At 42.4% G+C, this 22085-nt stretch overlaps 2 protein-coding genes across 2 annotated transcripts; one reads left to right on the top strand and one right to left on the bottom strand.

The window, feature by feature from the left end:
• Window positions 1–1980: 1980 nt before the first annotated feature.
• Window positions 1981–10657, top strand: LOC308332441 (organic cation transporter protein; the record flags this gene model as incomplete). The annotated part of the gene is made up of 11 exons (XM_080788345.1): window positions 1981–2179; window positions 3256–3374; window positions 4187–4290; window positions 5373–5527; window positions 6054–6222; window positions 6867–6981; window positions 7102–7208; window positions 7815–8026; window positions 8761–8869; window positions 9234–9446; window positions 10585–10657. The coding sequence occupies 11 exons, from the start codon at window positions 1981–1983 to the stop codon at window positions 10655–10657; spliced, it is 1575 nt and encodes a 524-aa protein (XP_080644471.1).
• A 1544-nt stretch (window positions 10658–12201) lies between these two features.
• On the bottom strand, window positions 12202–21856 carry LOC308331978 (digestive cysteine proteinase 1). The gene is made up of 11 exons (XM_080787553.1): window positions 21656–21856; window positions 21110–21169; window positions 20925–21017; window positions 20113–20285; window positions 18905–19166; window positions 17908–18103; window positions 16899–17092; window positions 16688–16779; window positions 14605–14766; window positions 13460–13649; window positions 12202–12767 (listed from the first exon to the last, which is right to left on the bottom strand). Exons 1-11 carry the CDS (start codon window positions 21699–21701, stop codon window positions 12580–12582), a joined length of 1656 nt encoding a protein of 551 aa, XP_080643679.1. The 5' UTR covers window positions 21702–21856; the 3' UTR covers window positions 12202–12579.
• Window positions 21857–22085: the final 229 nt, after the last annotated feature.

Below are 22085 nucleotides of genomic sequence, written 5' to 3'. Positions count from 1 at the left end.
ACGTTTCACTGTCCCTCTCTCCACTTCTGTAGATAATTTCATTTATCCTAAAGTGGAGTATAGTCCAGATTAGAATCAATGAAGCATGATGATAATTATACCCATTTTAAATGGTACAGATTCACATCACATGCATGCTGATGCTGTGGATTATGCCCATGCATGCATGGTCACATGCACATCATTCATATCATAAACATCGCATTTGAAATGTTGAATGTTCCGAGCCGAGGTGCGGCTATAAACTATAGCCTATACATCACCACGTTGCGTCAGAGAGATGCGATCATGCTTTCTGTGACATTGATTTGATGATATATGAGAAATACATATTTCGAAAGCGTATTCAATAATATTAATACTTTAAATCGAGTAAACGAATAGCTCAAATAGGCCTCCCTTATACTCACAATAATGACTGATCCAAAACGATGGTCTTTTTTTGTCAAACGTCAGAATCCGGAGCGTGGTGTGGTTCGATATATTTATGCTGTGTAGCCTACTGTAGATGACACAGGCCGGATAGCGGTCCAGTTCAGTAGCAAGAATAGCCGCAGTACAGTGTAAACACAAACTGTCCTTTCAAAACGGGAGGTCCTCCCTCTCTAGTGCTGCCCGACAACCAACCATGTGCTCAAGGTCACGTTTTATATGGTCCGTTAACTCACTTCTCTCTTCCTTCCCGACAGCGACAGCCATGTCCCTCTGCCTCTCCTCTCCCTAGCTGTTGCTCCGCTGTCCGTCCGTCACCCAAAACCGAGCGTCAGTGACGTCACGAGAATCCACGACAAGGATGGACAGTGGCGGCCTGATGAATGGAACTTGTTGGATGATGACGAGTGACGCGGATCGATGAGAATGTTTCTCACATTCATAAAAGTATATTTATTTTAGTCATACAGTAAAACATTAAAAAATATATTACACTATATAGCCTATACCAAGCTTCTTCAAAATGCAAATAAATAACTCAAAATAGTAGCCATGCTAGCTAACTATTAAGATTTTGAGATCATGAGCCCCCCCATTCTGGAAGGGAATGAATAGGATGCACAATTGCCATTGTCTGGCAATAAATCAATAACCACCGCAGACAGACCGCACATGTAGCCTACACGTAACACGACAGTCTCAATTCAAATAGAATTCGTCACAGTCCAGACCGTCCTCGCTCTATTCCGCTACAAACGTGCCAATAATTGGTTATGAATCGATTCATATAGTCATGACTAAATCATGAATAATAATTTCTCCTCCTTCTGCAGGAAATATCCAAATAGGCTAAATAAAGCAAAATAATTAAGTCTAGTTCTGAAAGCAAATGGGACTCCCAAGTTAGTCTTTCTTTGGGTGATATTGTTTTTTCAGGTCAACAACACAAATTATCGTGATTTGATTATTGAATTAATTGATGTCTGAGAAGCTAATGAATGAGCTGCTGTCACTTTCAAGAACTTGAGCTGAGTGAAATCTAACACAAGATGGCAGCAGAGTTTTCCAAATAAAATGTAGGCTCTGCTTGTAGAACACACACACACACACACACACACACACACACACACACACACACACACAGTGTCACACACACACACACACACACACACACACACACACACACACACACAGTGGATTTGGCGTCGCTTTCCATCCTGAAAATGTACCTATAGTTAGCCTACAATCTCATCATTCTCATGAAGCGGTTTTCAGGAGACCCACATCACCAAATGCGAAGCCCTGGCAGGGCTGCTATAGTTACGACTATGAGAAACTGTGCAATGGAATAAGCGCTCTCTGCAGGTGCATATAATATACCTGTCCTGATCTGACCACATGGGAATTACTTTCGCTTGTTTACATCCTGGGAAACTCCGCCACAGCTCTTGGTGCACCAACGCCATCCTATATTGATGGGAATCGGATTATAGCAGGTTTGCGTCCTCCTCCTATGAAAGTTGAAACAATAAAATAGAATCTTCCAAAATGAATTTCGACCAGATCCTAGAAGAGGTCGGAGGGTTTGGAAAATACCAGAAGATTCTGTACGTTTGGATCTGTCTACCTCAGGCCCTTCTAGCTTTTCACATGATGGTGAGCATCTTCACCGGAGCCACGCCGCCTCACCACTGCCGGGAGAAGCCCGAAGGCAACATGCCGTCCCTGCTGCCCACCGTCAGCCTCAGTGGTGGAAGGTTTGATTCATTGACATTTCTATTTCACAGTATGTAGAATGGGTACATTTCAAACGAAAAGCACAAGTCAATACAAAAACTGTCAATATACAAAAACTGCCTACTTTGTATAAAGCACAACAGGGTGCACCGTCCACCTTTTTCAATTCATCAGAACATTTAAAGATGTACAAAAACTACAAATATTCTATTAAAAAAACTAGCCAGTGGCAGGTTCATGACTAGCCCATGGCTTCCTGTGAGGTTATTGTTAGAGTTTAGGGTTACTTATATGCTATATTTTTTAACTATATGTTTTGGTTATTTGAGTTTCCTCTATTTTTGTAGGAGCTCAGGCATAAAGCCTCTTCTTCTAGGTGACATTTACATTTCAAGGTCATGTTGTCCTCCTTGTTTAATCTTGTAAGGCTATTTGCCTGCTAATTCATATCCTGTTCACAGTTCACACCCTGTTGACTTGGTGTGAAATGTGCTGATGTATATGAGGCTCTATTTGCATCTAGGCTGATCAATTAACTGCACATGCAGTTTAATTCTGACAGGGGTTGCCATGCAAAGCCGCGGATATCCCCAATCCAAGAGAAAATAAGGAGAAATGACAATTCAGGAGCACCGCAGGAGATGTGGTCGGATTCAGGAGTGTTGACAGCCCTGGGCCAGGTTCAATTTTTTTTCAAAAAGGCGTCCAAAGGCGCCATTGGCACTGGCCACCAGGGGAGGCTTCAAAAGTGTCAGGTGGCACAGACAGTTTTAAGAGAGTATTTGTAGTATTTGAAAAATCGTGAAACTGTGGCACAAATCTTTAAATATATCTTTCACAGCTAACTCAAATATTTGGTTCTGGGGGGGGTCCCTGGAACAACGTATTTTCAGACGGGGGTCGGCTGCCAATTACATTATAACATTTTGGGGATCCTTGACATTAAATAGTTTGAGAACCACTGACATAGAAACGATTTTTTTCAGAAAACTGATATGATTTACATAAAAAAGAAAATATATAATCTAAGCAGCCTACTACTACTTTTTCCACAACTGGTCAGCCTGAACGTCAGCGACCCACAAGTGGACTCATCCTGCTTCTCCACAGACGCCCTGTTACAAGAGAACCACACTGCCCGCTGGCTGTGTCAGCATGGATGGGTGTATAGCAAAGTTATATTCCAGAGCACCACCGTCACTGAGGTAAGCTATTTCTTTTAGAATTATTTACATTTGTTTTATGATCAGAAAGAAGGTAGGATGTCCGCACACCGTTGTTAAGCTCCCAGTAGTTAATTAGGAATACATGTTCAGGAATCAATGTTTCTACCCCTCCGGGTCTTCGTCAGGAATGTTTTATGATCACTCACATCATGAATGAACGAACAGGTGATAACTATGCAAACCAGCAGCTGCAAAAGAGGGAATGATTTAATGAAACTACACAAGCACAAGGATTTTATAGATTTAAAATTGGCTGCGGCATTGGGCTGAAGTTATTATTCAACTAAGTTGAATCACTTGGGTCGACGTGCAACAGGACATATCACACCACTGGGACACCCGCTAAAACCCTCTCGTCCCATCTCCACCCTTTGGTGTGGTTTGGGTTTTAGAAAGGTCTTAAGTGCTTTCCCCAAACACTCTGCATCAGGGTCCTCCAATATGAATTCATGTCCATTATACATCCTCAAACCCATAAAGACTAATCTACGCACCATGGGTGACCGGGACTTCTGCACGGTCGCCCCCGAACTGTGGAACACACTCCCCGTCCACCTGAGAGCCCCACAGTCGGTCGACAGTTTCAAGAGGACTAAAAACCTTCCTTTTTGCCAAAGCATTTTTATAGCTTTGCCGTTATGTTTTAAAAATGTTCCCGTTCTATTAGATGTTTTTAATGGCGTGTTGTTTCTTCTATTTTTATTCATTTGCTGTAGCACTTTGAGAATGTAAAGTGTGTTATAAATAAAATCCATTATTATTACATATCTTTCCTCTGGTGGACCATGCAGTGGGACTTGGTGTGTGACAGGGCCTGGCTGAACAGTCTTGGTTCGTCCATCTATATGTCTGGCTTGTTGGTGGGAGCTGGAGTGTTTGGAGCCATGGCTGACAGGTACTCACTGGTTCAATCTTCACGTAGAATCTTTAGGGCTGAAGAAACCTGTCCACCAGTGACATCATCGATGGGGAATCCAAGCTAATAGAAACTGCAGGTTTTCTATTCCTTAATTAAAAGAAGCAATGTGATAATGGAAGTCATCATTCTCACGATAATAAAAATCTAAATATATATATATATATATATATATATATATATATATATATATTAAAAGGAGTAAGTAAAACAGTAGTACAGCACCACTCAGTTCAGACGGGTCAGATTTTTTGTATTTTATCATGAACATTAGTGAGGACCAATTATGGAGAGTATGCACGTGACATCATCATCATTCCCGGAAGTTATGCAGGAACGCCTACTGAGTGGCAAAAAACTACTTTCTGTCCTCGACAGCCCATACATCCAAACAGAAAAGTCCTATCTGACCTACTATATTAAGCGACATTAAACAATGTTAAACTCACTTTGCCACTCGATTTGCCACTCACTTTATGTATGCGCATATCCTCTATATGAAGATAGTTTGAAAAGTGGTGAAGTGATCCTTAAAAAAAAAAAAAAAAACATATATGGGATACGTTATAGGTACAGTGGTTCCCAAAGTGGGGTCCGGGGACCCCCAGGGGTCCTTGAAGGAGTTCCAGGGGGTCCCAAGCTAAATGATAGTTAGGAACCAAATGGACCCTTATGGGTCTGTAACACAGAGAGTGTACAAATGGAACCAAATGAACCCTAACGGGTCCTCAGAGTAAAATATAAATATAAACAATATAAATTGGGGTCTCAAGTTAGAAGTGCCATTAAATGGTCCGTAGCCTAATTCATGTCAAACTGGGATCTTCTCTTATGGGGGTCCCTGGCATATCTCTTCAAATGGGGAGAACCACTGGGGGGGAACCACTGTTATAGGAGACTGTTCAATAGTTTAAAGTATAAAGTCCAAGGTTTAGTTAGACCTATCCAATTCTCCAGTTGATGCAATGCCATGATGAGCACTCCCAAACGAGACAATTACAACAATGTTCATGTGTAGTACTCGTCTATTCTCATGTCGACCCTTTCGCTTTCCGTACCAGGTATGGCCGTCGCTTTTCCCTGCTGCTGTGTCTGGCCCTTCAGACAGTGTTTGGAGTAGCTGCGTCTTTCGCTCCCAACTACCCCATCTATGTGACACTACGCTTCGTTGTGGGCACCACCATATCAGGAGTCCTCAACAACGCCTTCGTACTCGGTACATGCATATAGCTGGAGACACATGCACAGTCGAATGGTATATACAGTTTGAAATTAAGTTTGATGCAATATATCAATCCACAAAATGAATCAATTGAGCTATTCTCTGCCATACAATATATTTAAAAAAATCACACGTGTGTGTGAAGTGATGGGCGCTCTTATCATCATACATCATCATCCATCAGAAAATCAAAATGATCATATCCGGGCTACAAACACATTCCGTGCTAACAGACATACACACAAAGCCGTGCATAGGAGTGGCTAGCGCCCCTCAATTAGACAAAGCTGGAAAACATGTGCCACGCTATTTTTTTCTTTTGGCAAGTTTGTCCAACGCAGAACACAAACAGAACCCTTCTCACTCGTTCCTGTACCTGCACGCTTCAAGCATTGCCTCAATTTAAAACTATCACGTTGCCTCTTGTCCCCATTCCTACACACCCTCCCCTCTCATCTCCCATCCTCTCCTGTGCTGTCAAACCCTGCACTGCTTCTCTGCCCTCCGCTCCCCATATTAGGTACCGAGTGGGCGAGCACACAGAGGCGTATGTTAGCTGGTATATTCACCGACTATGCCTTTGGACTGGGCTACATGCTGCTAGCAGGTGTAGCGTACCTGATACGAGACTGGAGAATGTTACAGCTGGCTATATCAGCACCAGGCTTCCTTCTAATTTTTTACATATGGTGAGGATTTCAATTCAACGCTCTCCAACAGTCGCTCAGCCAGTCAGTCACTTACTCTTGATTTGCATTGTCACTTTGTTCAGGTCAGAGAGTTAATCTGTCAATGACACACACTCACACACACACACACACACACACACACACACACACACACACACACACATAGAATTTGGGCGGCGGTGCACAGCAGACAAGTATCAACATTGGTCTGTGGCAGTGGGTTACTATACTTTGGTCCGACATACCATTGGTCCGATCGACTACCTACCCCAAACCCTAACCATAACCGCGAGCACGGGGCAGCACACCTAAACCTAACCAAACCAACCGTATCCCGAGTCGGACCAACGCTCCTTCGAACCAATGATATGTCGGACCAAAGTATGCTCCCCGTGGCGGTGAGCAAAGCCACATACAATACAGGCACCCACACATTCCCACAACCAATGAGTATAAGATGTACTAATACAACCGATTGCATTGCAGATATATGATACAAAAGAACATGTTTACATGACAATAAATACCTCTCCTTTCCCCTTGTCTTTGATCTTTGCCCCTCCACTTACTTCTGACATTCTCATTCCTCAACCCATTCTTTCATCTTTCCTTCCTTCTTTCCATCTGTCCCTGTCCGATGTCAGGGTGCTCCCTCAGTCTGCCAGGTGGTTGTTGGCCAACAACAGGACAGAGGAAGCCATGATTCTCCTGCGCAAGGCAGCTCTAGTCAATGGCCGTGTCTTACCTCCCGCTATACAGGTGTCTGACTGCGTATTACATTAGACTTGTTATTCTATAAGCTAAATTATAGCTAAACCTCATGACATTTTCAACTTATTTTCTGTGCATGTCGCCTGGACCTGCATGCATGCACATCAGGCAGAAAAGTGTGAGATGGAAGGACAAGAAAAGCGGAGCCACTCTGCTGCAGATCTTGTACGAACACCTCAAATGAGGAAGAGGACTCTCATCTTGATTTACATCTGGTAAATGTGTGTGCGCAAGACCACCTGCCAATGTGTGAACCTGACAGATAATATTATAGACACTAGTTTTTTTACTCCCAGTGTGACTTCCTGGTTAAGTAAGTAAGGTCGGAGTGGCTTATTTTTGGTATCAGCCGAGCAGTGAGGGTGTCTGTCCGCCTTTCAATAAGCTAGACTCCTACTTACCACATGTCTTAGTTACTCAAGCCATGCTACCGACATGCTGAGTTGTTGCCTGGAATCTAACCGCACCTTGTGGTCCAAAGGAGAGTGCTGTATCGACTGAGCCACTGTATACACCAAGCTAGTAGCTACCCAGAAATACATATAGTGAAAGACATATCTATGTACTGTATATGGATATATTACAGTATACTGTATAGAAAGAAATATACATAATATACAGGATGTGACAATTTATACTCCTGCCAAAACGAACTTTCTACAAGTAGAGCTTTCAGATCAGTAATTTTCCGCAAGCGACCATCACGCAACAAATCTGCATTGGAGTAGAAACTTAATCAAATTTAGGCCTACATCTCAGTTGGTCCTTAATCCCTCATGCTCCCTTCAATCATCAACGCTCTTTTACCCCTCTCTCACAAGGTTTGTGAACGTGCTGGTGTATTACGGCCTGTCTCTAGGAGTGTCCAAGCTAGGGACGAATCTCTACCTGACCCAGTTTGTGTTCGGACTCATTGAAATTCCTGCCCGTTCTTTGGTCCTCCTCGTCCTGCCATGGAGCCGGCGCTTCTCACAGAGTGGCTTCATGGCCATGGGAGGTGTCGCCTGCCTGCTCATGCTCACTGTTCCTGAAGGTCTGTCTATGGGTGCTTCCACACAGTGGAGTCGCGAAGATGCCAAAAGCTGCAAGCGGCAGGCGTCTCTTCCTGGTTTTGAAATAATGAATTGCATTTTTAAAAGCATTTTTAAACAGCTGGTGGATGGAAAATGACGCTCGTGCGTGGCTTCCACTTGCCGCGGAGGCACACGCAGGGACAAATTATCCATTGGGCCAGTGGGGCCGTGGCCCAGGGGCCCTTGGCTCTCAGGGGACCTTCAGGGAAGTTGGACCGGGAGGTACTAGGTTTGACGCCCTGAAAAGGGCTCCTGGGGCCCTTCATTGGCTGTTAATTTAGTTAAATCTAGGTTAAAAAGATGATAAAAAACACAGAAAAAATGTCACGTGCACTATGGGGGCCCTGCAAATATTACCGGCCCAGGGGCTTTTGGCATCTTCGTGAAACTACTGTCTGGATGCAGTCTGTGTGACTGCATTCTGTGTAAAACTCACACTCCTTCTAATCCATCCTTGGAATATTTCTTACAATGCTAGCATAAATTCCTATCTCCTCTAAAAGGTGCATGCGTAATGTTTCAAACAGAAAGCAGACCCGTAGGCAAACAAATGAAGAGTCCAGTGGTTTGTCTGCCAGACTCTCCATGAGAGTGGTTTCGCCTAAATGGCATGCCCCAAATAGGGATGTCAAATAAGGTCAATGCCTTTCTGTTGTGCCACCCTCCAACTCTCACTCTTTACCTCTCCGTCTAGATCACCCTCACATCATGGTTGGTCTCGCCATGGCAGGGAAGTTCGGTATAACATCCTCCTTTTCTACAGTCTATGTATATACGGCAGAGATCTTTCCCACAGTGCTGCGGTAAGGCTGCGTTTGTGTCGCCTTCTCAAACAAGCACATAACAGTTTTGCCCCCTATGTGGAGTGGACTACCATTCTATGTGGACCTGCCGATGCGTTTCGATTTCCTTGTTTAAACTTGTGTACATGCCGTTTTGTTTTAATACTATGTGTATATACACAGTATATGTACAGTAGTAGATACCATATACCACCACTTTTTTTCCCTTTGTGAAAAATACAAACATGATGGAGCAAGCACAAAATCAAATTTCACCCTCTTCTTTGCACCTGTAAACCTGTGATGTGACAACGTTGATTCTGAAAACCATTCTCGTCAAGTCTCACAGAGCTTTTGCCCACATTCTCCCCATGTGCGCTCTCAGGCAAACAGGAATAGGCGTATCCTCGATGTTTGCAAGGACGGGTGGCATTTTGGCCCCCATGATCAATGTTCTTCACAACCACAGCCCCACCATACCCCTGGTCATCTTTGGAACATCCCCACTGCTTGGCGCTGTGCTAGCTCTGGCACTGCCTGAAACCGCTGGCAGGCCTCTTCCGGACACAGTGGAGGACGTAGAGAAGTGGGACACCAGGTACTATGACCCCAGTGTTGTTTTTGTCGACTAAAACTAAGACGAAAAATGTTCGTCGACTATCTTTTGTCACTGACGAAAACTAAATGGGAAACTAAATGAATGCTAGGAAGGGGACTAGTGGACAAGAGATCCAGTATAAGTCATTTTACACTTGGTTGCATGTTGAAAATAGCAGATTTTCAAGCTCACAACGTGTCGTGAGCTTGTAGATTGGCTATTTTCAGCAAGTGTAAAATCAGTCATCACGATGGCATCAAGGCCCACCAAAATACATTTTAGTCGACTAAATCAATTTAACAAATTATGACATTTAGTAGACTAAAACTAGACGAACACTGAAACATTCCAGGTGACTAAATGTGACTAAAACTAAATAAACTATCAAAATTTGCTGCCAAAAACAACACTGTATGACCCCCTGCTTTAACCACATGAACTCTGGCGCGGATATTGTCAGACATTGTCATATTTTTTTACAAGTTGTGACTCACCACTTGCCATGATGCCACATGCTGTAAGCTTGTAAATGTACAATGGCTACTTTCGCTATTTGTACGACTACAAGACTGCTTAAATTGGGCTTTATACAAAAGATTGCCTGGTATATGGAATTAGACATAATTCATTAGAGAAATGCAAATTACTAAATAAGTTACTAAATTGCAAAAGAATGATGCAAAGTTCCAAATAGTGCCCTTGCAATATCCAGGTTCCTGACATCAAACGTTTTGCAAGTGTTTTTCAAGTCTTGGTCGGTTGGCTCTACTTGGCTGAGATGAACCACTTAACCTCTGATGAGAAGCTTTCCGTCTGCTCATGTGCCAGGCCAGCATGACATATTTAACCACTTAAAATTGAAAGTTGCTGTATGTGAAACAGCAACAGCCCATTGATGAGCTTGTACATCTATTTTTGCCAAATGTTCGCCTATTGTGATATGCCCAGAATAGGGTCCATGTGGTTAACAATCCCATCCCTTAAGCTCACCTATCAACTATGTGGCTTGTGACTCAATCTTGAGTCTATACTTAACTGTGGTTCCAATAGAAAAGCCTCCACTAACTGTACACTAACTGACTGTATTGCTAAGTAATAAAGCTCATACATAAGTGTTTTTTTCCTTTGTCTTCCTCAGGTCAATTCCGAAGGAGAGCCCAGAAAGCAGCACAGAGGGGCAGGAGTTGGAATGTTTAGCGCCTCAATCCTGACAAAATGACTCATGCTCACCATTATCAGACACAGAACATTTACTATGAAATTTCAACTCAGAACTGATATTTAAAAAAAAACGTAAGTCTTACGACTTATGAGCCCCATCTATCTAAGCCTAAAGCACAGTCGACACTAATGATTTGCAATGTAACGAAACAACTGCAATTCGTAGTGCAGAAATTATCCAAGTCAAAATCACCCTCGCACACAAATAGTCAATCAGCCCATTTGACTGACTGGCTCCAATAATTGGAGTTGACCAGGACACTGCCAGTACTCTACACATCACCAGCCTTAGCCACAGAAGACATGTTGCTGCCACTACAGTCCTGTACAAAATGCAACCCCCCCCACACACACACACACACACACACACACACACACACTGCCCTAGACACACTGCCCTAGGGACCTCGACAGACGGTGAAACACCCGCCTAAACAGTCTTTCGAAGCAGGTAAACACATACAGTACACCAGGATAAACAGTAGTGAATGAAAAAATAGAACGCATCAACATCATGTAAAAAGAAACAGGGTAAATTGTTTTTGTAAACTCAATATTTCACAATATATACTACCGCCAACTACAGACTGCTACCGGCATCTCTCCTCAGTGATGTAACCAATATATTGTACTATCCATGCATCTTTGCTGTACTGTCCAGGAAAATGCTTGCTTATACTCCCAGAGAAATAAAACAAACCAAAATGAGATTGCATTGCATTGCATTGTATTGCATTGGTCGAAGTTCACTTTCTGTTTTACTGCTCTAAGTACGATGACTTAAGGGATATTTTGATTAATAAGATGTCTTCTATATGTGGGGATTTCCTAGATTTAAATGACTATGTAAAAATGGAGATATGTTTTGCCAAAGGGACTTTCGTTGTAGCAGATTTTATTTGTCAAGCTTGGGAACGAAGACAGAGTACTCTGTATACATCTGAGGTGTAATATAATGAATTGTGTAATGTAAACATGCTATAAAATGCATAAATTATGTATTGTAAAACATGCTGTAATTGCAAATGTGAAATGGTGTCTTATAAACCCATGAGGGTTGGGCACAAGGTGTGCATGACACGAAAATAAATCAATCAATCAATCATGTACTAGGTACCTTTTTTCATTATGGCTTATTCATGACAGTCATTAATGTTGCTGTAGTGTCTAATTAGGATATGGCTTCCAAAGCTGTACAAAATATCCTAGCCATTAGACTGGGATCTGTGAAAGGCTGCATCATATCACTTAACAGTCAAGTGTTTATAATGGATACATTTGAGCTATTCTTAGTCCTTCAACAACTAAAGTAACATTTTTGTATGGGTCATGTTTTGATTGGTGTTGCTCTTATATTATTTCACTGTATCAGTGTGTGTGCAAACTGTGCATGTATTTTGTTGTAACATGTATTGTAAGATCTGGTACTCTTCTTCATGCTTTAAGTTTAGGGGAACACGAACCATTGCTGCACAATGCAATGACCATACATTTAATCAAGTAAGCAACTATAGTTCAGAAACCAACTACTTCGTACAAAACAATCTACATTTTTATTCCAGCTTAATTCATTGTTTTAGTGCATCTCATGATAAAACACAAGCACAGCAATGGGCGGATAAAATCATAAAATGTGCGTACAACAGGAATTAATGATGGCAATGCCCAATGCCATACTACCAATAAACATGTCCAACCCCATGCTTGAAAAGGCCTGCTTAATCCATTGCACATCATCTTCCAACTCAGTTGGACACAGTCAGGCAGCACAAATTAAAAAGCTAAAACATCTGTGAATTCACATTTTTCACCTAGCCTCTCCCATATACTAGCATAGTGCATAGGCATAGTGGAGAACATTAAAAGCACAAATAACCAGTTCTGTTTGAAGAGTGTGAACAAGCACACCCATCTATGCCAAAGTGACATAGGTAGCATCAGTTGCGACACCACAATTGTTGTCCTTCATAGACATAAGGATGTAGCCATCGTTGCCCCAGTACGTGGACCATGAGTTCTTCACTAACCAGTATGGCTCTCCTTTCAGGGTGCCATACCCCACCGCCAGCACTGCGTGGTCCAAGTCATCAGTTTTATTGCCTGCAAAAATACAGAGACCATACTTGTCACATCACAGAGTGCTGTTGGGAGGTGGAGTTTTACTTTATTTTGTACATCGATTTGTACTTGGATGTCTTTGAATGTGAAGAACGTTGAGTCGACTTGGTGTGTGCTATAACAGTTATTCTCAGCTTTTTTCATTTCAAGAGCCCCCATTTGGATATGCTTTGGCTATGGACCGCAATTTGAGACATTGCTTTTTCTGCGGTAGAGCAACCTAAATTAATTAATTAATTTGTGATATTTATTATATTTTATTTAACCTGTAAAAGCCACATTTATACTAAATTCTCTTTTTGTTTTACAAGTGTGAACTGAGCAAATAATGTTACACAGCTCTGCCAAGACAATAACAGACATAACATACATAAGCACAATACTACCCACTACCTAAGAAGCTCAAGGAGAAACTGGAAAGTCTAATAAAGTGAACAATAAAAGGCTAATATAAAAACTAAGCAACGACATTTCCTAATAAACTAATAAAAAACAAGAGATAAAAGGAAAGAGCACACCAGCACTATATCACAACATATAGCAGACACAAACTGCACTGTAAAATTGAAATTGGTACTTGACCCCATCCTCCGTCCCCACGTTAAGTGTGCTATGCAAATATAACTGAAACGGTGTTAAAACTGTAGGCATGTGCACATGGAAATATAACTCACCACACGCTGGTTCATAGTAGACTCCATTGCTGTAGAAGACAAAGGATCGATGTGCGGCATCGATGCTGACTGCAACGGGTCCATTTTTAAAGAGTGCCAACTTGAGAGCCTCCGCGTCGCCCGAGGTCACGTTGGTGTAGCTTTTGATACGTGCGGTCAGCTGAGATTGGTTCATGTGGCACAGTCCGTTCTACTCAAAAGTGAAATACACATTTAAAACATGTAAACACATCACTAAACCCCAAGAGGTTAAAAGGTGACATATTTACAGTCACAGTATCAGCTAAATGTAATTATTTATTCTTCCTGAACGATTATTGGTAGCAAGCAAGTGTGTACACAATGGCAGATTTTGCTGACTGGCCTAAAAATACTTTGTGGTGTTTTTATGAAACACACACACACACACACACACACACACACACAGTAAAATAGACTACAGTATAGCACTTTGTCTAGTCTTTCCGAGGGAACATTCACTTTACAATGTACAGTACTTTGTGTGTACAATGTACGGTCATTGCGGTGTCCTATTAAGAGCATGCGACTGGGAGCACCTTTATGGAAATGTTCCAAGTTCCAACCCCCAAAAGCTCAGAGTGTAAGCATTGCAGCAAAAATACCTTTTGAAAACAGTGTACTGAAATGAAGATTTATAATAAACCAATGGTGAAATAAAGTCTCTATCGACTCAGTGAAATTGTTTGACTTTTAAAGGCTTAAGGTCACCGCTCACACAACAAATCTCTGTTTTTACTAATCACCGTTCCGCTGGTCACCTCTTCACTGAAAACTGGACTATGAATAGGCCTTTATGCTGCATGAGTTGTATTGGAGTAATTTTATGGTAAATGTTTTTTTTTGTTTTGTAACCATAACCACTTAAATCCTTTTTAAATTCCCTTTTTCCCCTCTACAACAAATCTCTTCATTAAAAATAGCAGATCTACAAGCTCCCCACATGTCATATTGCGAGTGCGACACGTTGTGACTGTGAGCTTGTAGTATGGCTAAAGGGATGCTAAAGCTCATGTGGATAAAGTAATGCTCAGTGAGCTCAGTGAGTTTTGTAGGTCAAAAAGAAAAAAGGGATATCATGTGGATCATGACATCCGCTAAAATTAAAATTCTATCAGGCATCTCACCATCCCCATGTAGGCACCATAGGTTTCCATTGTTGCAATGCCTCCATGTTTCATGATCCATTCGTAACCTCTCCACTCCTCGCCTCCGTCACAGCCATTGTTCCCAAAGCCCCAGGAACAGTCTACCAGCACCTGCTGAGACAGCACCTGGAGAGCGCCCGTCTGCAGGGTGAAGAACAAAACCACCCTCATATTTAACCCACATGATTATTCATTTTGTCATGCACAGCAAGAATTAAGGATTCCACTAATTCCTCCAATAACTAAATGCCCAATATTTCACTACCCTCAGCACACTCAGACACAAGTCCCAAAACAAGCATATTGGATCTGGAAAAGTAAGAATTACACAGCCAGAAAGGCTGTGTTATGTGTACAATTAAGCAAAAGGTCGGGGACAACCAATCTGCAAAAACAGACAACTAGAAAGCTCAACCAGGTCAGTATGAACTATGAACCCATTCAGACAATCCAAATGGGTTCAAGTGAACATTTCCACACAAGCCGTTATCTACGGGTTGCTAGGTGGATGCTGTGAGGGAGCACTAAGGGCTGGTTCCATAGGGAGTGACTGTTTATGAACATGCCAGTGGCAGTGGGGGATGGGGATGCAGCACTCACCTCGCGGAGCTGTTCTCATCCAAGACCTCAAAATACTTTGTGTGAAGTTGCCCGAACGGCCAAGGCTCCAAGAACAGTCCGAAATGTTCGTTAAGGGCTTTTATTTTCCCCAAACTCCTCCACCAACCTCCAGACAGTTTTCTTCAGTGCAATTCACATACACAAACTAAATACTGGCCAACAATAGTCCAACAAAACAAATACTTAGGCAAACACAATTGAACAAGACCAAATAGGATGAGAACTCTCTTCAGGTTAAACCTTGATCCCTTAAGGCCCTGTAGCTCTCCCTCAGGACTGTTACCCGTGTTAAAGCCCACAACCAACTAACCCACCTGTCCCTGCAGCCTCCCTTAAATAGGGGTGGATCCTACCACAGGACACAGAGCAATTAGCAACCTTTCTTCTCAATAAATACTTATAAATAAATACTGCCATAAATAATCCCTTGTATAAAAGTAACCTAAACATACTAAAGATGTGTTACCATTAAACAAATATAAATAAGCATGAACACTCAATGACAAATACTCAAAGCATAAGAAGTAACCCCCCTCCCCTGCATAGCACTTGGCCCCTTCCTAAATCAAGGGCAATGCCACCAGCAGTGCAGGAGAGACAATTAGCAAACAATCAGTGAACACACAGTTTTCCATACAGAAGCTTAAAACATTAGTCCTTGCATGTTATAGAAAGCAGTTTCAAGTGTCTTTGTATATAGGGCACGGGTTGCCCCGTGACACTTTGCAAGACTGCCCTCAGCAACTCACTGTCACTTGTACACTGTCGTCAAGTCACCGTCACCATCCATAACCCCTTACTTTCATGCTGTACATACAGTACACCTTAAAATATACTGTACTTTTGTTCACTGGTGCTGCAAGTCCTTTTCAATGTATATTTCTTTCACTTAGTGACCGGTTACCTCCCCTCCTCCCTTCCGTTTTTCTCCTCCTACTTTACATCAGTGGGTCCATTTAGCTAATGAGTGAAAATTAGTGAAAATGAACGGATATGGTTACTTCACCATCACTAAACTGTATATTAAACCTGTCCTTCCACAGTGCCAGGCAACGTGGGGAATGGAATGCCTTTGAAACAGAGGCCAACGGAATGGATTAAAGTGGAGTCATTCTCTTCCCATCACACAAACCGTCACAAGCCGTTCCTCACCCCTCGCCTTCTTTGAAGAATAAGCAGAGGGTTGGGTGAAAATTGTAGAATGGAAATGTAAGGGTTGCGATGTTCCGTTTGCTAACCCAGAGCCTACTGCACATCGACTGCACAATTTTACTTTGTCCTAATCAACAGACGGAGCATAAATAACAACGTATCCTTGGTGGTTGTGTTTTGGTAGCCTGGTTAAGCACTCCCCCTTGAATACATTTAAATGAAATTAAGTGTATTCAAGGGGGAGTGGTTAACCAGGCTAGTGTTTCGGCAGTGCAGGTAGTGTTTTCACCTTTAGGAAGAGTGCGCCCTCTACTGCTCCAGTCGTGGCAAAGCTCCAGCAGGACCCACAGACAGCCTGGTCCTTCACTGGGGTCACAGCACCTACAATAACAAAAACATCAACCAAAGAGCAGCTTTAGGGAGACTAGATAGCCAGAGAACATCTATAAAGGATAATACAAATTCTCTTTTTTAATCTTGCATACAAACACACAGCATACCATAAAGCCTCCAGTCAAGGGAATCAGGGACCTGTACTCCTTCATAGCTCTTCAAGGGGAATGGAAGTCCTCTGTTGGGGGTCTTCCCTCGTCTTCGTCCCCTCATAACAGTCAGTTCAGACATGGTGCGATCGGATAGCGAGTTCAGTGCCAGGGAGAAAGACAGGCCTGCTCTGTTCTTAGCGTGGACGTACCTGGACCACAGGAAATGCCATAGCATTATTTATACCAGCTGAAGTTGTTTCTCCCCAAAACACAGCTGGAATCCTTCTTCTCAATGACTTTTACTTTATTTGTTTATTTTGACGGGACAATGCATATTAATGGACATTACAAATAAATGCAATGTAAATACACCGGATTTAGCAAGGATGCTAAAAGGCAGACAGTGAAGCACATTGCACTACGAGATACGAGACAAATCATAAAAACATACATACAAGAAACACAGTACAAGGTATAAAGTGTATCTACAGGTATATGGTTTAGCAGCGTTTTTATAGGGCAACTTGTGTATAAAGTGACATAATTGCTTTCAAGTAATATAGGATACGCTGTCAAGGTGCACTACTAGACTATTAGACTATACATGGCCACATCTTTGGTTGTCGAGTAACCATTTTACTTCATTCACACTGATTGTACAAATTCAGTCTTATGCAAACCTTACACCACCCCTTTGGAGTGACTAGTTGTTTTGCCAAGACACTTTGAAAAATATAACACAAGTTCAATGATGGTAGAATCTTCACAAGCACCTTTTATATGAGATGACTAAACATAATTTGGAAATCCTACTAGAAGTCTAGCTGACGTGTAAAATAGTGAAAGCAGCATTTTCAGATGTAGCATTCCAACCATTGCTAATTTAATAAAGTTCTTTCATCCACAGTGTTCGACTGAAATTCCTCACCACCAACATCCGCATGTCCTTTAGCAGACAGTGAGACAACATAATTAATAACAGGTGAACATAATAAAAGACCACAAAGGTCATCTTATGTCTCACCGTAGGTTATGAATAAAAGCATGCTCTCTCTTTTCGTGTTCCCTCTCGTCACTGTAGCTTCGCTGGAACTTGTCCTTGAAGTGGTTGAACACGCGCTGTGCGTGGCCTGCTGATGAAGTGTGAATGAGGTCTTTCATTGGATTGGCCAACAGGTGGTGTTCCACGCCGGGACCAGGGAACGGGCCACAGTTCATCCCTATGATGAAAACAGACAACAAAACGGAAGAAAAAGAAAAGTACAGTTAAATGGGCAACACGCTAACTTGCCTTTCTTTCTCCTTTTTTGCTTAACTGATACCAAACAATTAGCCCTTCACTAAATGCCATCCCAAAAAGCAATTGTCCAATGCCAATCCAAATTGTTTAGCAACGGTTGCTATGCAGGTCAAGCTTTCCTCGCTGCTAACGTGCCTATTGGACAAGGATGGGTTGGGGAGGTGACTTAGTGAAGGGCTAATTGTCTATGCTGAAATGCAACTTTCCTGGTCACATTTCATCCAATTATGTCCAAGTGTGCAACATGCCCTAAATGTGGTTCAATGGTGCCCCCTACTGGTAATATTCTCCAGTCAAGTGTGCACCATCTGCATCAGACTTTTATCAGTATACAAAATACACACCGTATGCTGTTCTGCACATGGTGAGAGTCCACCATCGCTGCTCTCTCAACGCCCATCTCATTCCATTTTAAGCCTATATAGAGCATCGCAGTCCCGCCCCCTTTCAGAACGACGAGCAGTCCGAAAGAGAATTTCCCATTCATTTTTCCCATAGACGTTTCAAAAAGTATTTATTTAAAGACCTTTAAGCCTTGGATAAAGCCAACTTGGCTCCTGACAAAACCTGACAATAAACAATAGTTTATTGTCATGATTTTTCAGGAGCCGAGTTGGCTTTGTCCGAGGGGAATGGGAAATTCTCTTCCGCTCATCGGGAGCGGTACTGCGACGCTCTACAACCCTCCTTAACTAACATAGCAAATGACTTGAGCACCAACCGTCTGGCAGTGCGAAGACTTTGGGATCCAAGTGTACGCTGAATTCCTTGTAGTCCACCAGGTATTTGTCATAGTGGGAGCCGAGCAGTGTGTTGTAGCCCATCATCTCGTAGTGGACGGGAGTGGTAGGTTCTTGCTTGCCATCTGCGCCGCCCTCCGACCGGGTCACCCACAGCGTGTAGGTGTTCTTCTTGTGTCCGACAGTTGTCACATTCTGCCAAACCTCACACAGGGAGCCTCCATAGTACTCCATTCGTAGGAACTGTGTGTGGGGAGAGAGAAATGGACACTGACCTGGATCAAGTCTTCCCAAATGTTTTGCTGAGTGACATCGTCATGGTTTACTGACAAGTCTGACATACTGATGAAAGTTACTGCGGAAATAGCACATCTACAAACTCACGTAGACAAGCTGTGAGCTTGGAGATTGACTATGTATGTTCTGTGTGTGACATGATGCGCATCTAAAATAAAATGTGTGAGGTCAAAACACACACACACACACACACACACACACACACACACACACACACACACACACACACACACACACACACACACACACACACACACACACACACACACACACACACACACACACACACACACACACACACACACACACACACACACACACACACACACACACACACACACACACACACACACACACACACACACACACACACACACACACACACACACACACAGGGGCGCCCTCTGGCCTAGTGGTCCAGGCGCATGCCACATATAGGCTCTTGCCTGACAGTGTGTTGCGTTTTAGAGTCCCGTTCATGACGACCTTTGCTGCATGTCTCTCCCTCCCTCTTTCCCATCTGTCTTCACTGTAACTATCAATAAAAGGCACAAAAGCCAAAAAAATATATTTTAAAAACAAATGACACACACACAAGCGGAGTGGTTAGTGAGCCTGCCTGGGGAGCCAGAGCCCCTGGTTGTCCAGGCCTGGACAGCAATGTGTTGATGTGTGTCCCTGAGCAAGACTCTTAACCCCTAATTGCTCCCAACGCGTCGCACAATGCCTCCTCACTGCTTCTAGTGATTATAGGATGGGTACATTTCCTGTAGGCCCTATGTGCAAAATTATACAGTGCCAAGAAACGCCCCAAGGAGGAGTCGGGACCAATATTATTAGTACTATTATATAATTATCACACACACACACACACACACACACACACACACACCTGGAAACCCTGGGCATCTGGCAGTGATATCTGAGGTGTGACAGTCTCATTCTTGGTTCCATTGACCTGGAAGCACTTCATCACATTCAGCTCCGCCTCTGTGGTCTCAGGGGTTATTTTATAGGATGTACCCCATGGCTGCTCCGCCCCGAGCTGATATGTGGACACCTGACCTGTTTAGGGGTGCAATGGTCAGTCAATAATCATACCAATCAGTATAAAAGTATAAAAATAGGGTTTATGTGTTAAGCGGTTGAAGATGGATACTCGATTTTGTAAATTATATATTTTTTTAAATCTCAAATAAGTTCATGGATACATACATAAGAAGAAAACGTTCATGAGTATTCCATTAATTGAAAAGGTTAATCGATAGAATCATAGTTGCTTGCAGCCCTCCTGCTGAGTTCAGGTCATATTGGGTTCCTATCTCTCAAAAGTCTTAAGTCAACATGCACACTTTCTGACTCATGAGTTTTCAGTGACATGTTTAAAATGGTACCGTAAACGTACACTTGTGACCACATTAAATTAAGATCAGTATAGAGTAAGCAATATAAAACCAAAAGACAGGGACGTGCTTGATAAGCAATTCCAGCTGAAAGTAACAATTTGCTGCATGCGTCAGCAGAATAGGTTAACCACTGGGTTTCACGCACAGTCTTTAGGGTGCTTCTGACTGAGCTGCTGTCACGCTCTAGGCTAGCCTCTTTGACCTGACACATCAGCTCTCAGTTTCACATCAGTAATTCAAGCACACAAAGGGTCTGCAACGTCTGACTCAGGATTCAGAGGTGCAGCAGCATTATTACCATGGTAATAATCTATTCGGCTGGACTTCAGCGGTAGATCAAACCAGGCCTCAAATGGCTCCTTTATTTCGGCATAGGGTAAGTTGATCACTCCTGCAACAGTCAAAATGCTCTTGTTATTCAATTATTCTAAGAAAAATAACACAGATGTAACCCGTTCTCAAATCCTGTGGTTATATATTAACCTTTTACATGATAGGCCTTTCCAAAATCTGGAAGAGAAGGCAGAGCCTTTCCGTCTGTGGCTGTAAATGGACAAAGAGAAACAGAAGAAGGGGGTAGAGAGTATAATTAAATTACAAAAGTTATTTAGCAGAGCATGACAGGGCCTTCACAGAACAGAATTAGTTAATTGTGAAATTCATTCAAACAATCAAAAACTTCCCAGTCTCTGTTTATGAAGCAAGCACTTTGTTTGCAATTGCAAATGTGTTCTTACAACACAATACATCAATACAATAACCTAAATGTTACAGTACACCACTTTGAAACTATGGAATTGTAACTGAAAACACAACACATGCAGTACATATTACTAACTGGACCATCAATAATTATTATGAGATACCAGCTATGCTGCTCTGTACAGAGAAAAGCAGGCGTTACATGATTATGTGGTTAACCATGAAAAGAAACTAACACTAGATAACACCATGAAACATGAAACAAAGGAGACTTGTATGACCACAACACTGCCAACTGTGAGAGCAAAGGACGAGTTATTCTCTTACCTACTGCAATCCACAGAAACAAAGCTATAATGTGCCAAGACTGCATGGTTCTCACTGTGAGGCTATTTACAAGAAAAACAAGACATTAGTTAAGATTTAAACCCAACAGAGATAATGATCTACTCTGTCGCTGATTAAAACAACACTATACTGTCCGGAGTCTGTCTGCGGGGTTTGACAAAATTGACAGTACCACCACAACGTTTTGCACTGGGTGTGATCGGCAGCTCCATTCACCCAATGGTATAGGAGAAAGAAAGATTTTACCCAATGAGATAAGAGAGGCGTGCACTGTGTGCACTCTGATCATGTGATTTGTGTCATATGATTAAACATGACTTGCCTTTCCCTTTTTGTGACGCTAGGCGCTTAATTGTAACCTTCAGTCAGGACATAACGGTTAGTTTACTGGGAAAACTGTCCTATTTGT

Source organism: Protomyctophum bolini (assembly GCF_963924005.1).
Source record: "Protomyctophum bolini genome assembly, chromosome: 17".
Taxonomy (NCBI): Eukaryota; Metazoa; Chordata; class Actinopteri; order Myctophiformes; family Myctophidae; genus Protomyctophum; species Protomyctophum bolini.
Note: the sequence above shows the minus strand (reverse complement) of the source record. Positions and strands in the feature narration are given on the sequence as shown.